The 16,172-nt window shown below is 38.2% G+C and overlaps 1 protein-coding gene across 3 annotated transcripts in view; it reads right to left on the bottom strand.

Annotated features, from left to right (window-relative positions):
• The window catches only part of CDK14 (cyclin dependent kinase 14), a 269,013-nt gene that overhangs the window by 156,710 nt on the left and 96,131 nt on the right, over positions 1-16,172 (bottom strand). For all 3 annotated transcript variants that reach the window (XM_086466597.1, XM_086466595.1, XM_086466596.1), the window contains 2 exons: positions 15,739-15,833; positions 4,804-4,883 (listed from right to left, as the gene is read on the bottom strand). In XM_086466597.1, coding sequence (XP_086322723.1) covers positions 4,804-4,883; positions 15,739-15,833 — 175 coding nt within the window. The remainder of the gene's footprint in view (positions 1-4,803; positions 4,884-15,738; positions 15,834-16,172) is intronic.

Here is a 16,172-nt window from a genome sequence, read left to right on the forward strand (position 1 = left end):
AACTTACTGAGTATGCATGCTGATCTGCTCCTTAAAAATTTCTGTTAAAGAAAATTATTAAGCAAATCCTGTGCCCATTGTAATTTTATAATGCAAGACAGCTGGCTGTTTTCCAGAGCATTTATGTGCTATTTTAGCACACTGCTATCCGTATGCAGCATTAAGGTAACAGCCTTCGACACTGGAGTAGATGGAAATTATCTGGGCAACTGTCAATCCAAAGATGGAGAGACAGTCTCAGACCTGAACATTTTTAAATGTGAAACACAAATAGGTACAAATACATATTAATTACAAGATGTAAATACAAAAATTAAGAAAAATAGAGAGATAAACTAAAAGTTGCTTAATCGTGGCATTTAAATGGAAAAGTACAAAAATACCTACAAAACACCCCTGGTTTGGATAATACCTTGAACCATCATCTAGCCCTACTGGAAATGAAACACTACCATGTACAGTAGAAAACACTAGAATAGAGTTTTATTACTAATAGTAAATCAAATTAAGCAGAGCAAAGGATATTTCCAAGGGTGGAAAATGTAAACCAAATATACTACAGTTTTCACATTTAGGATGAAGAAGAAATAATCTTACAGACCACAAAAGGAACACAATAAGCAAGTTACCCTCACAAGCAAGGTAGCAATAAAACCAAGGGATGTTTGTCTACATACATACCCAAAAAGCAAAATCTTTGTCATGCTGGATACAAGGAATATTATTACTCAGAAATCAAACAAGATAACTACAGAATGGTAAATCAAACTGTTTCCAGAATTACAATGTACTGCACAGTTCAGTGTTGAGTCTAGATGAACGTATGATATTACAGGAAATTAGGAGAATGAACTATCTGAGAGAAAAGTGCAGTGAACTTTTCTGCTGGCTGCAGTGGATTTAGTAACACTTCAAATCTGATGCCCAAACATCTCTTAACAGCTGATAATGAGTTACAGTAAAAGAATAAACCACAACTACACCAACACAGAAAACAAATCACTTGCTAATCTGTATTCTATCAAATTTAGTTTAAATGAGAAAATAGTGTGTAAATAACGTTCAGATTTCATACTGTCTCAGATATCACAGTTGCAGCCACATTTCAAATGCAGCAGTAATATGGTGGCCTGCACCACTCATACATATGTGATCAGAAAACCACATAGGTTTAACCCACTCAGGTATACACATCCAAACAGTTGCACTTTTTTATCCCTTTTCCTTTTCTTTTTTCTTCTTCTCAGACTCTTCAAAGGTAACCTAGATTATCCCAGACTAAGTGAGTTAAATTCAGAGTGAAAAATCCTGTAAACTGCACACCACTAAATGAAAGCATCACGAAGTTGGTACAACTGACTCAAGACCAAGTTGAAAGAACACTTAGCACAGGCTCCTTGTAAATTTTATTCTAGAAACTCAAGAGAGAGCTGTGCAGCACTGATAAATAAGCGACATTTAGCCACTTTTATTCAAACCCAACTTTGATAAATGGTAGAAGACACAAACCCACATCTGCTGTAAATGCAGAATTACTTTAAAAGCTTTAATCGAAGCTAATGACTCCCCCAGTCATTAACATTAACTGCAGCTTTTACTGGGCGACTTTCGGATTTTTTTACTTTTCCTTTCATTTTTTGTTTCAGCCAAGTTAGTGCCTCTTTCTGCAGTCACATATTCCATATTTATATCCTGCATTTTCCTACTTCTCTTAGCCTTTTTTCTTTGTAGCTTTGTTTTTCTTTGAGCTTCACTCTGCTGCTGTCACAACAGTAACAATATGCTTCCCTGTACACAGACAGCTACAAAATTCCCTCAGCATGACCGCTGCCTAAGATTTCAGCCTGTAACTTCCCCCTAATTAACATCACACAGCATCCCCATTAGGAGCACAGCAAAGGAATGCTATTTTCTTTCACTACTTTACCCAAGGAGCCATGAAAAATGCTAAACAATTTACTTACTGTAGTTTTAATTTACAAATAACTAGACTAGACTTCTGCCTGAATTTGCCTTGCACTGATGGAAAATTAGAAAACAAGTAAGTCACGGTCAAAACCTGCCTAGTTTCTCCATTGTGAAAGACTTTGGAAACGCTCTCCAACAGACCTCTGGCTCATGATACCATACATGTATTTTCTGATCATGGCAACACTACTCCTCAGGTGACTGAAATTAGAAGTTGATCTCATCTTCAGCAGTATTCATCCTTGTTCTGATTGTCCCAGTCTAAATTATAGGGCTGGAGCCCTCAGTCAGCCAACAGCTATCAAGAAAAATCCGCTTAACAGTGTCCCATTCTTACCGTATTTTTTTATCAAACTTACCAGATAACCGCAAGAACTTATGCAAGCATTTCTTTTTTCCTTTTCTTTTTCTACCCAGAGCAGCATTGCAGAACCCAGCATGTCCAAGATATATTAGATGCTGCTTAGAGGAACACAACAGCTTCCTCAGGTCCTGCTAGTTAAGTCCACAGCTATAGCATTAGTGTGAAATAATGTCAGTCTGGCACAACATCACCAAGATTACCTTCTGAAAGTTATGTTTGTAATACAGCCTTCTGTATTTTTTCCGGCCCTAGTATTTGTTTCTGGCAAAATCAAAACAAACAACAGAAAAGCCTAATTAGATACGGGTCTTTCCCCTTCCCATCTCACACATCATGCATGTCTGATTTCTATATAATACAAACCATACAAGACTGTATTTCTATCAACAGCTCCTACAGATCTGAATGAAGTTCCACTACCCAGAAGACAGGATTACATTTACAAAAAAAACCCCCACAAACAACCTATAACCTCAGTTTGACCCCACCTAAACAAGAGTCTACAAAAGTTGAGAAAACTCCCTCTCATTAGCCTAACACTCTTTGGATCTAGTCTCAGCCTAGATGAATACTTGGAAATACAACAGATCCATATAGTCCCATCAAAATCAGTGAGACACCGCACACTTAAAAAAATACATATTAATTAATAACTTTAAGAGCTTTTCTAGACAAGAGCTTTGTTCTACTAATACTAAAGTACCAGAATTTTAATTGGCTTCAACCACAGTGCTGTAGTCACAGCTAAAAGGAAAACTTCTCAATGACAGTGTGGAAAGTATTTTCAAGCAAGTGTAACTTTATAATTAAAAAAAAAATAATAAAAAAATCAAGTGGAGGAACCTCTGTTCTTGCTCCTAATGAATACTTATTTATACTGAGCTCACACAACAATTTATGAAGGAAAACGCATTCTACTGTATTTGACAGTTATAACACTATAAACTTTCATCTAGACCAAGCACATTTTAAAAAAACCTTTTAAGTGTCACTAAAAAGGCACAAGAAAGCCGTTATCTACTATTTTTTTATTAAGTCAGTACCATATCAACTAAAAACCTGGAGAACAATAAACATATTTGAAACACAGACTGTTACGCCTTGAACTTGGCATTACAGATATTGAAAGCTGCGCTCGAAACCCTCCACACACCTCCTTATCGTGGCTCAGCTGTGGGGACAGACAGCTCCCAGATAAAATATATATCAATATGAATAAATGTGTTCATTCAATAATTATCATTCAATAATTATTACTCAAACAAAGCCGTACAGAAGAACTGCTGAAATTCCTTTATAAATTGACTACCCATGGTTTTCTCTCCTTGGTGAAAGAGCCCCCTTTAAAATGCACACCCTTGGGATGGAAATCCACAGTACTTGAAAGACTTCTAACTTCAGGGTGTCAGTCACCTGAAACATGGAATTTTTTTGCCCAGTCCACTCCAAAACAGGCTGATCATACAGACAGACATACAGCACATGGATGCCTGCAGGAACGGAGGCAGGAGTGAGGGACAAGGGAGTGGCAGCTGCTGGGACTGCAGTTGCGATGGCCACGAAGCCACACGCCTCCCACACAGTGCCACGCTGTGGACCCTGGGAGGGTTGATGTCCTGGAAGCTCCCTGGCTCATCCCACCTTGGGAATTATGCCGAGAAAGTCAGCACAGTTTTAAAAGGTCCCTCAAAAGCCACAACAGTCTCATCTCTTTAGTTCACTACCAACTTCAGCTGAGTCTGAATCAGTGGTGGGATGGTAAATTGTTTATTATTTCTCTACCAAGGCTCATTTTCAGGACCTTCTAACAGAGGAGGCCCACGCAGGGAAGTCACATCCAGCAATTTCTGCAAAGGAGCTCGACACAGGCAGGCTCAGATAAAGCAGCTATCACTAGAGACCACGAGAGGCTGACAAGGATAAAGGAGCTGAGCAGAAAGCGTAACAGGCATCTCTGAGCGCGCCAGGCAAGAATCATTCCCAAGCCACACTAGTTAGAGTCCATGGGGAAGGATAAGCAAACAAAAGCTAGTCCCAAACTACACACAGCTTCTAAGACGACTGTATTTTTGCTCCCTGATCTTCTGATTGCATTCATCAAGAAATGTTTTTCTTCGCTTCATGCTGCAGATATACAAAAAATTATCTCTACCATCATCTTAGGTGCTGCCTGCAGGCAAGAAGTGCAACTTACAGTGCCTTCATCTTCCAGAATGACTTCTCACACCCCCTTGAACGTGCTCCTAAGTACTCATTTGTATAGTAAATCTAAGCAGAGGCAGAGCTGCACTCTTTAACAAGAACTCCTACACCAGAGGCTTTGTTTTTGAAGCACCAAAGTTTCTTCCTACTGAGAACATAACCATATAATTTGAATTCTCAAGCTATTCACTGTAGCATGGCACAGAAATAAGAAGTGCAATGTAATTACAAAAAAAAAACATGTATAATCATTAAATGTGAGTGCATACCTTCCCTGATAGCAGTAAATGGGGTTCCTTCCTCTTCTTGTAATCTAATCACTTTCAATGCCACCAGCTTTCCATTTACCCTGAAAGGGAAAGAGGGGAGTGGAAGGAGAAATAAAAACCAAAATTAATGCAGAAACAGTTTTGCTCATACTAGAACTTGTTTCCCATCATGTACTTATTCAATTTCTTCCTGTCAATGCCAGTGATTCATTTATAGCACTGTAAGAAACACTTCATAGCTTCCATAATGTCAACTTTATATTTTTACACTCAGATGAAATGCAAGAAATTATCTCAGTTTTCTGTGAGTCAGTCTGTTTCCTTTCTATCACAGCACTAAACTGAAGCTTTGTTAAGAAGTATCAAGTTGTAAAATATGGTTTTAAAGAATCTGTCCTTTATTTGATCAAATTGTTCAAAGAAAACGGCATGTGATTTTCATCAGTCACCCCACCTGAAGTATATTCATATTTATACTGCGTGCCTTCTTCCCACTGCATCACGCCCATAATTATCGCCCTCAAAAAGCTATGGGAGTTTGAGATGGGAAGTATTTTTTAGGTCATTCTAGACATTTCCTGTTAGGGCAGGATTGTTCCTAAGGTACACTCTTGACTTCATGGCACGAGCTAGTTTTAGATTGTAATGACTCTCATTTATAAGGTTAAAAATATTTTGTGCTCCAAGGGACAAAACTTCACAACAGGTCACTCTAGTTTCAAATCTGTTTGGCTGGTTTCACTTCTAGCATTCAAAATTTCACCACATATGAATCACATTCAAGGCCTTGCAAAAAAGTCCAGTTGGTTCAACTGACCCAAAATAAATCTCACCAAAACTGAATGAAAGATAAAAACCACTATCGATTATCCTCCTCAAGAACAATCTCATACTCTGAAACTTTAACAGATTCCCCAGCTATGACAAGCAATGGTGAGGACAGATTACTGAAAATGTATAATATAGTTGCCAAAACTACTATTATTGTCGTCGTTGTTGTTATTGCAATTTCGTTCTGTAAAAGAAAAATTAGTCTTTACAGCCACAAAGCCCAAGGAAGCATTGGAGCTTTCACACTCCTGTAGTCACGAAGGCAATTCCCCATTGTACTGGGCCCTAGAAGTTGTATTCATTTTCCTAAGCAAGACGATATGGTCACCTACCAAATCTGAATTCATCTTCTCCCTCAGGCTTTTAATTTTTGCAATTAGATGACTTCAGTGACAGGATAGCTACCGTCTTGTTTCTTCTGATTATTCTTCTTTTACAATTGCCAGAATCTCATTAGCCCTATACGCAGCATTGCGTAATGACTCTGAGCAACTTAAGAAACCCTGGTTATCAAAAGATGGTTTACTCATCACCTTCCAACTATTCACAATACTTAAGACTGGCACCAATTCAAGTCTCAAGCTGCTAGTCACTGTTGAAAGATAATTACCAGCTTAACCCTACTGGATTATCTGGATTTCTCTTCATAATTGCCTTACATATATTTTTGTTTAGATTTAAACAGGACTTCTGGCATCAGAAGCAGATAAGCCTTGCCCCAAGTAACTTCATGTGTCATGCACAGACAGGAGAATAAACCATAATAAAAACAGAAGCAGAAAGACAGACATGCCGTTCATATACATGTGTAGTTTTCAATTCTTCCATCAATACACCACCCTACCTATTACATACATATAAACAAGTTAGATACCTAGGTAACTTGAATATTTTATAATAGACAGGAGGAATTTAAGTAAGAAAAGCAAGATAATTTTGCAGATCAAGAACAGGACAGTTGCTATGTTCAATGCAAAATACACCAGAAAAAAAGCAGATTGAGGAGGTACTAAGGAAACAGGGCTGTGGAGTCTCTTGTCAGAGAGACAGGCAAATAGCACGCAGCACTGTGTAGATTATGTTCTTTTTAATCTGAAGTTCTACATTCCATTGATTCATTAAGAGGCATAAATAACATAAACAGCAATAGTATGGAACACATTTCAAAGAATTCACAATTAAACACAGTAGGTGGGCTGTGCTATTTAGTTACCACTGCCACTTTGTCACTGGTTCCTGTCATCATCTTCATAGGCATGACAGCAACTCTTAATGCTATCGAAACAATCCAACTAATCTCAGGTAGTGCTCCTCTGGGATTTCATTCTCCCCTTTACTATTATTTATCTCCAATGTATCAATCTATAACTTCCAAAATAAAACAGCCTCCTTATTCTCATTTACTACAGTCATTAAAATATTTTTTTCAGCTCATTTTCTATAAACAGGAGTGTATAAAACTGGAGACTTGAGAAATTATGAAGTACCATCAATTAAAAGAGATGTGTGTATGTTCACATCTTTTAACTATTCTCTCACTGAAGCAATCTCAGGATGCAGTTAGATGATGCTGCAGAGATGAGCTAAGGGCTAACTTAGGGCATAGCCTTGCTCCTGCTCCTGTCACGTATTTGCTCTCATTCCTGCTAGACTCTCCAGTAAGACCACTTAGGGAGCTTAAATAGGAGACGGCTGGCCCTTCCAAAAGAACTAAACCATATATTAAAAAAATGATAAAGGCATTTTTCACATTTGAAAAGCAAAAACCACTATAAAATATCTGAGAAGAATTGGGACCACCTCTTAAGAAGCAACAAGCCATGGGATCAAGCCAGCTATGTCATGAAATTATGCCCTGAATCTTGTGATCACGTGACAAAATAATGTAGCAATTTCCTTAGAAACAACACTGAAAAAAAGAGACCTGGAGAAAATTACCTCTGCACCTTATCAGAACTTGTCTTTGCAGTCGTCAGCAGTGATCAGATAAAGTTAGCAGAATTCCTCCCAGATATTACTTCATATTTGTCTTCCATGAGTTTCAAAGCATACTCGGTATTTTCATTACTTTCAAATACAAGTAGAAGAACTGTCAGGCAGATAGCCTTTTAGACAGTGAAAAGGCAACGCTGCTGCCCCTTTTAACGTCTAGGATTCATTATATGCTACCTCTCTTGCTCACTCTCCAAAGGAAATGATTTCACACCTTCTCAAACCAATACACTTAACTGGGTCGAGAATTTCACTTATGTCCATCCTGTCAACTGCCTCATTAGTTTCTATTAAGGACAATATTGACTATAAAATTCCTATCTTCTACCTTACAAGCCATCCTCCTTCCTAAATGAGCTCACTCTATCTTTCAAAAATCTCCAGAGAAAGGACAAAAGTCCTGAAGCCTCTCTAATTCTCATACAGAGCCACTTTACTCTAAGCTAATCACCAGCAGCTGATGGACAGTTTTCCAATTAATGGAATTCAGTATTTTAATGATACATAATCACTGCTAATAAATTTCTGATTTTATATGCAATGTAGGCAAAAGAAAAATTAGTCCAAATTGGTTTACGTGGCACACAGTAAAAGTCTGTACATTATAAAAAATAGAAATGAGCCAGATAATACAAAAAATGCTAATATGCCATTCTGCCTTTTCTAAAACACCACCTATCAGCATTACCAAAATAAATACATTTATAAAAATGACTATTTATCAGAAAGTAGAGAAGATTAGAAATTATTTAATGTTTTAATGCCTCATTAAGAACATATAATACTGGTGAATATAAAGTAACTGATGACTTAATTGGTTTCACTGGGTATAATGCTGACGATGCCACACAGACAGTAAAAGAGTACACAACACTACTTTCTCAAGTTCTTCAGTTATATTTAGATGCAGTAAATATTCTAATAGAACACATTTAAAAGAGTCAATTAACATAAAATCTGCCACTCTGATTTCAATCTGTTTATTTAATATAGAGCTTTACCACTGGCTGGAGTTGAGGCTGAGTTCATAACTCGAGCAAGAGCTGAGCCTGGGAACATTTCTGAAAAGACAAATCAGTAGATGGTATTGGGACAATGCTCTTACTTGATATGTGATACACATTTCAAGAAACTGATTCTTAGGAAGAAAAGTAACTCTCTATTGTTAAATATTCATTTACACGAGAAACTCACAGTTTGATGATCAAACCCTGAGAATATCTAATTAGATCTACTCTGTATTGATATCAACGTCACAAACAGGTGACTGAAACTCCTGAGTATGGTGGCCTAATGAAACCAGGCTCTACCAGAATTTTCCTCCAAAGAAACCCGACAGAGGCAAATTCACTGTAGGTTTAGTCACCTCTGATTATTCTACCACAGAGTAACTACTTTCTCATTGAGGGAAACACTTTTAATCATTATCATAAAAGACAGTTCAGTGTAAACATGGTTTATATTGTATTTCTCTTACCGAAAAGGGTGTAACATTTGTAGTTTACAAAACCCACTGACAGTCCCGCTAAAGTCCTGTTGTGCAAATACTCAAGGGACTAACACGGCCACTCAATTTCTCTTTTTGACTCCCACCATCTTTTAACCGCCATCCTAAATAAAAGTCACCTTGTTTTAGAAGAAGCCAGTGGATTAAAGATACTTCATCATGCTGACGTTTATTAGCACTGAAAAACAGAAGATCAAAGAGCTCAGAGAGAGATGAAAGACTTAAATTATTAATTAGTGTTGTCACTGGAACTCAGGGATCCTGTTCTTCACAGGACTCCAGGCAGTCTCATCCAAACAATGTGGCAGCCCCCACTTGAACAGGAGCAGGCGAGCAGCACCAGAGTCTTCACCTCCAGGTCCCTCGTCCTTGTCTCCCCACCCACACCACCCAGTTCCAACTGATCAGCTGCCCATCGACGTCCAGAAGCTGCGCTTGACCTACGCCTGCGGGAAGCAGATCATTGGACTGGCAGCAGGGACAGCCATGCCCAGCACTGGTCCTCTTCCATACACCTCTCACCTCTTGGGGTCCCACTGATGTGCATACAAAGAACTGGTTTTCATATAAAGAGAACTGAAGACAAACATAGTGGTATCACTTATAAGTGAAGTGGCTTCTCAACAGCTCTGCACACCAACAGTCACAGGAGATCGATCTGAGAGATGCTATTCCACAGCTAACTGGAAAGTACATTGGTGCATAACAGCATGAAGTTGGCAAATTACTCCAGCGTTTGCTCTGCCATTCCAATCATGCATATATGTGTCAGTGCCAGTAAGTTACTAGCCAATAACTCATAGCACTTGTATCCAATATAACTATGTTCTATCCTAGTTTTTCTACCACATTTTCCTGTGCAATCCTGGGTAAGTAATATAACAGATTTTCTTTCTTCAGTTTCATCCTCTGCTACAAGAGATAATAATGCTAAGTCAACTCTATAAACTGCTTTGCAGGTTGCATATATAGTATCATGTTCTCTTTACATATACAACTACAGAGGAATAATCTCCCAATACTTCTTTTAAATACTGAGAAATTCATTCAGTAAGTGATCAATATAGACAATGATTCACCTTCTAGTTAGAACCTTAGTAACTTATTTTAGTACTTAGACTACTTTAATAAATTTTTTCACCACCTGGCATTTTAGTTCAACGTCTAGTTATCATTAGCTTTGCATCTAGTTCAACTAGAAGTTACTGTTTGTATTAAAGATTTATAATGCTAGAGAATTTTTAAAAGCATCTATGTACACTGTATAAACCCATGTCATGATTTTAAAGTGTATAGTAGAAAGCAGCCTACAAAAATCAGTTAAGACATCAGTTCCAAAAAAAAATGAGGGGGGGAAAAAATCAGAAGAAAAAAAAATTGAGAAGCTCTAGTAGGTAGCCATGAAGTGCCTTTTCATAACCCATGAACATATATTCCTTTTCCAGCCATCTGGTATCCTCAGACGAAAAGAGTGTCATTTGTAGATGAACACTGATTTCACACAATTTGCCAGAAATAAAAGAAAAGGTTCAGAAAGTTTAGATCACTAAGGCAACATGAATCAGAGCAATTTTGAAATATTCAGTCTAAATAAATTGGCCAAAAGAAAATATCTGTGAGCTGGACTGTTGCACGTGAAATGTATCACGGAGCATGTAAACACACCACCTCACATAAAGCCAGGTGAATGACTAAAAAGCAACAGCATGGCAGACAAAACAATGGCAAGCTCTTCAGGCCACCCAAAGCCTATGGCACTTGCCATAGATTCCACATGAAACAAAAGAAAAGACAATGAAAGAGTCATGGAGGATTAATGACAAGTAAAAGAAATTCTGCAACTTCAAACAGAAGTCAGAACAGCAATTAGCCCTGTCAGTCACCCTCAGTGAAGGTTTCAGCACCATAAACATAAAAATCAAAATATTTAAGTCCTTCTTCTTGTGAGCAGCCAATTGTATATATTGGTATATATATGAATATATATTCATAACACATACTACAATACATCATGCCAACAGTTCCCACTGATCATTCCAACACTCCCTGCTGCCCCAAGGATAACACAGCCTGGAAACCGCAGTGGGTACCGAACATGGTGCTCGTCCTCCTGAGCACCATTTGTCTCCAACATCCATGCTTTATACCATGAAGTCCCTATCGACTTTCAGGTGAATAGTAAAAGGTACTGCCTTTGACAGAGATAAACGTAAAATACCCTGGCTACCTGCAAAAATACCTTTGATCTTTGGGTACACATTGGAATCACCTTGAACACAAAAAATGCAGATTTCAAACAGAAAAGGGAGTGGCCCCTTGACTGAAGGGCTGCCTTACACTGCAGCCTTTGAGCTCTTGGTGACAGCATCAGCTTCTACTATGCTCTGCTCCATGCTCTACCAATTTCTCATATTAATAGCTAAAAATGATAGGGACCAGCATTTATCAGGAGAAGCATTTTATTAGGGATAAATTGAAATGATGTAATTTCGTGGTAGGGAAATTAGGCAAAATGTGTTGACTGAGCTCTCTGTTACAAATTCTACACATTTTTGCAATACTTTGAGCCCACGCAACTTAGTAAAGGTGCTGAAAAAAGTAAAGGCACACTAAAAATCACATGGACAAGCAAGAAGCGGGTCAAGACTGCAGCAATCAGCAGCAGTGGAGATATCAATGGCTTGCCTCTCAAAACAGATGCATGCTGTGCAAGCAGCAGTGACAGATCACATCACTTTAACTGAGGTAATCTTTTTTAATTCTTTGCCTTGAAGGGCAATTGAACACAGTCGGAGGAGAGGGTGGAAACCACGCCAACTCGTAACATTGCCAAAAGCACAGGTTTTTCCCTTAAGTGCAATACGTAGAGTTCCCAGTGCGGGGTCGCAAGACCTCCACGCTGCTTTGTAAGGGGCTCTGGTTGGCAGGAGCTCCCTTTGCTGCCACCAGCTTCGTCTCCAGACTCTCATAACTCATGTCAACATTTATGTGCCACAGATCAAGCTAGATCCCATTGCTATACATTCAGGCAAATTTATAATCAAGCTCAAGAGGGAAGAAGGTCAACGGCAGCAGGACAATACATGTGTCGGTACACAGGCAGACAGCACATCTTTAGCCCAACTGCACAATGAAATGATACAGCAATTCAAAAAGCACCTGTTGCTTTGCACCTATTGTATGGCAAATGTTCAAGGTGTTACACAAACACAGAGTTCATGGAACTTGCATAATTTTTTACAGTTATCAGTTAATTACTAGGCCTACTTCTCCAAAATTTTACATCCAAAAAAAAGCATAAATTATGTCAAAGTGATCTGAATTCATGCAGTAAGCAGCCTCTTGGGATTTTATAAAACAAAGTAACATGTGAGAATGTAACCTGAATGAAAGTAGAAAATGACCATGCCAAGATGAGTTTCATTACACACGCCTGATGTGCAGCACGTGAAATCAAACAGATTTGTCTGTTGATGCAACCGTCAGTCAGAAACAAATGGCTGCTTGGCTATTTCTCCAATAAACAAAAAAGCCCAGCCTAAGAGAATACTGCTTCATTTTCCTCAGTCCTGTTCACTCTGCTGCTTCCTCACCCCAGGGAACTGTTTTTATATGACTACAAAAAGAGAAATCCATCATCCAGTAAGAAGAATTAGCCCACTTTGTTTCACTTTCCTGGGGTATCACCGCAAATACTCAAATAGGCAGAAAGTAATGGGTTTGATAGGAAGGCAAGGCCTTGGTATCACTGATACTGCTCCAAGCTGTAAAAGCCAGGCTTGCCCTGAAAGCAAGTTACTGCATGCATTACTTTATATCTAAAGAAAGGGATGGCTGATTTTATGTCTTTGGAGGCAGGTATGTCTTTTGAAATAGCAAGCTGTGATCACAAATTTTTTATTCCAACATTATGACCAGCAGGGGAAATAATGTAAAAAGATGAAATATATCTCAGGAAATGCATTAAAAAAACCAAACCCCACTTCTTGCCACATGCAATTGGTCATAAACACTAAGCACAATAATTCAGAGTACAAAGCGTCACTCAAAACAGCCCAATCTGATCTTAAATTCTCCATCTTCAACTACAGTTAAGGACACATCTCAGAAACATTCTGACAAAATTAGAAGCCAAGTATTAGAGTTGGTTGAGGATTTTGACCAAAACGCGCTTGCTGTGCAAATATTACCAGCTTTTCCAAACACATGTCATGTCTGCATTTTGTGGTCTGCCATGAGGGCTTAATCCTTCAGCAGCCAAACTGGGCACATGCCAAACAAAACGGCCCTCTTTTGACCTGCTTTGCTCGTTTTCCTTCCCACTGAGCCTGTAGCCAGGGGAACACAGTGATGTGTATCACAGTCTCGCCCTATGTACCTACATCAGGTGCTAGGAAAAAAAATCCGTATCTATTCCTGTATCATTTTAGATAAAGCTATAAACAGTCAGAGCCAATCTGCCAGAAAAGCAGAGCAAATTTAGACTTTCATGGAACAGCCAGAGACAGTGTTGGCCCATCCATTCAGCCCCCCATCCATCTTCCCCAGGAGTAAGTCATAGTAGTGATGTTCTTTCTTCTTTGGGGATAGCATCTAGGCCAGAGATTCCTGTTTCTCATGGGGACAAAAGAAGAAATAACAGGGCTGCGTTACCTCAACCAACAACTCCCTCTGCAATACCAGATAGCCCCTGCGGTGTTCCCCTGTTCTTACAGTGCAACCTTCTCCTGCTGTGAAGCAATCCTCCTGTTTCTCTAGTTCAAGAACAGAAGTCTGGGCCAGAGGTGCTGAATCTGGTCGGTGCTTTGTAATATGGGAATTATTCAATTCTCAGCACGGAAAAACAAGCAAGCCAAACAAAATTAAACAGGTGAAGGAATATTACTATAACATTAGCAATATTCTCTGCATATGCATTCCTATCCACACTCTAGTTACACACACTTTTGTCAAAATAGATTTTAAAGATCTTGCAAAAGACGTTACGAAGGGGCAGAATAGTTACATATAGTTGTTATAATTCACACTACTTATCCAGAGCTTTCTATTTATAATGGAGAATGCAGAGAGTAATTTAAATTTATTATTTAGCTACCATTAAAATCACTGAAGTATTTCTTACAGATCTGCAGTCAGCTCTACTAAAACAAACGAATATTTCTAATTGATCTGCGTTTCATAACAGGTTCCCAAATCACCACTGAATGAAACAGCTTCAGGGAAGCACTTTGCTTTGCTTTTAACTTTCAGTCTGTTCCACTGATTGACGGGACACCTAGCAAACCTGTTGCCTCAGTTCAGCCTTACTAAAAGCCAAGGCATATGGGGTAACTATCACCAGATACATGCTGCAATTTTACTAAAGGGTTTTAGTAATAAAGCAAGCTGAAATCTACACTGCGTTCTCATATTACGTAGAGCCCAATAAAAAGCTTGCGTGTGTATAATGTCTGGAACTTATGGCAATGTATAACTGAACCATTAACAATACAACATCACTGCATTTTCTTGAAGCAAACTGCCAGTCAAAGACAATACATGCACTGGCATGGCAGAAGTGTAAATACTTCTACATTTAGAACATGTTTTTATTCATATCAGCTGTCACTATGCTCATCAATCTCAAACCTTCCGAGAGATGAGGACACCCTTCATTCTGATTTATTACAAATATTCAGTGAAAAAAATAATTTTCAGTACCTACCTAACTTAATGACCCTGGAAAATGTTAACACATATTTCCTTGTTTCAGTAGTTCTTCTGCCCCATGACTGTCATGATATTTTCTCTGCTGAGCATGGCAGAGTTGCCTAACCCATCACTCACTAGAACAAGTTTTTAAATGAAATATCGCACGTACTCAATCCCTATCTCAGAGCTGCTTTATCATTATTGACAATTTAATTATGAAAACTTAATGAAATACATGAACTTGCACAAGACACTCTGCTTGACAAAAGATAACTCTCACCTGAAGCACTAGGTCAGGAAGTATATTTTAAGTGTGTTAAATGGGTTATTTCACACAATGTAGAAGCAGTAAGGGCACTGGAGATAAAAAAGTTGCAACAAGTAACATTAGTGGCTGAAAAAAATCTTTGACATGGATACAGTAGATTATTTTGAGGTAGAGTAGTTGTAACAATTGTAAATAAACTCTTGTAAACAAACTAAACTTACAGTAGTCCAAAATTCCATTCATTCCTTTCATGTTATTTTATTCAAGCTTTTTAATGACAAACAAAAGACTAACCACTTATTGCATATATTCAGCATTGCTTTCAGAACATCAGAAAAATCTAGTTGGCAGTATATTGTGCTTTTACCCCTAAAAATTAATTTGGTTTGGATATCGAGAAAGTAGTGCAATATTAAAGTACAAACAAAATATCAGATTAACAAGATGGGATATTGCCTTGTTCTGATGTGAAGGTAACATGTTACCTATGCAATACGGTCTCAGCCTCTTTCCCTAGAGCATAGGACAGTCATCAGCACTTTGAATTCATTCGTAAGGATCTACGTACAAGTGCAGCAACATCAGTTAATACTTCTTGCTTATCTTCGTTTACACTCAAAATTAAATGAAAAAAACCACCACTTACTTGCTTTTCCCTTTGTATACTGTAGCATAGGACCCTTCCCCTAGTTTTTCCAGTTTTTCATATGAGTCTGCTTTTCCAAACTTGGGGCTTGTAGGCTAAACAAAAGAAAAAAGATGATCTCTGAGAATGTATTGCACATTAACTGCTTTGATTCAGCGTTTAGAGACCAAATGTCACTATCAAAACTCATAGACCTGCATGTTTTCAGCAGCCAAGAATAATAATAAAAAAATAAATAGCAGATCTAATGAAACAATATAATAGGCTACTCAAATAAAACATCATTCAGCACCCCAGATGGTGGTTGCCAGTATCAACCATACACTCACATCACTGGATCAAAAGGATTTTGTTCTTAATCAAAGAGACATTTCTGTTTTATTTTCCACATACATCGCTTCATACAGGGAAAAAGACCATTAACAACTAAGCCA

The sequence above is a fragment of the Leptosomus discolor genome, chromosome 6, assembly GCF_034619465.1.
Source record: "Leptosomus discolor isolate bLepDis1 chromosome 6, bLepDis1.hap2, whole genome shotgun sequence".
Lineage (NCBI taxonomy): Eukaryota > Metazoa > Chordata > Aves > Leptosomiformes > Leptosomidae > Leptosomus > Leptosomus discolor.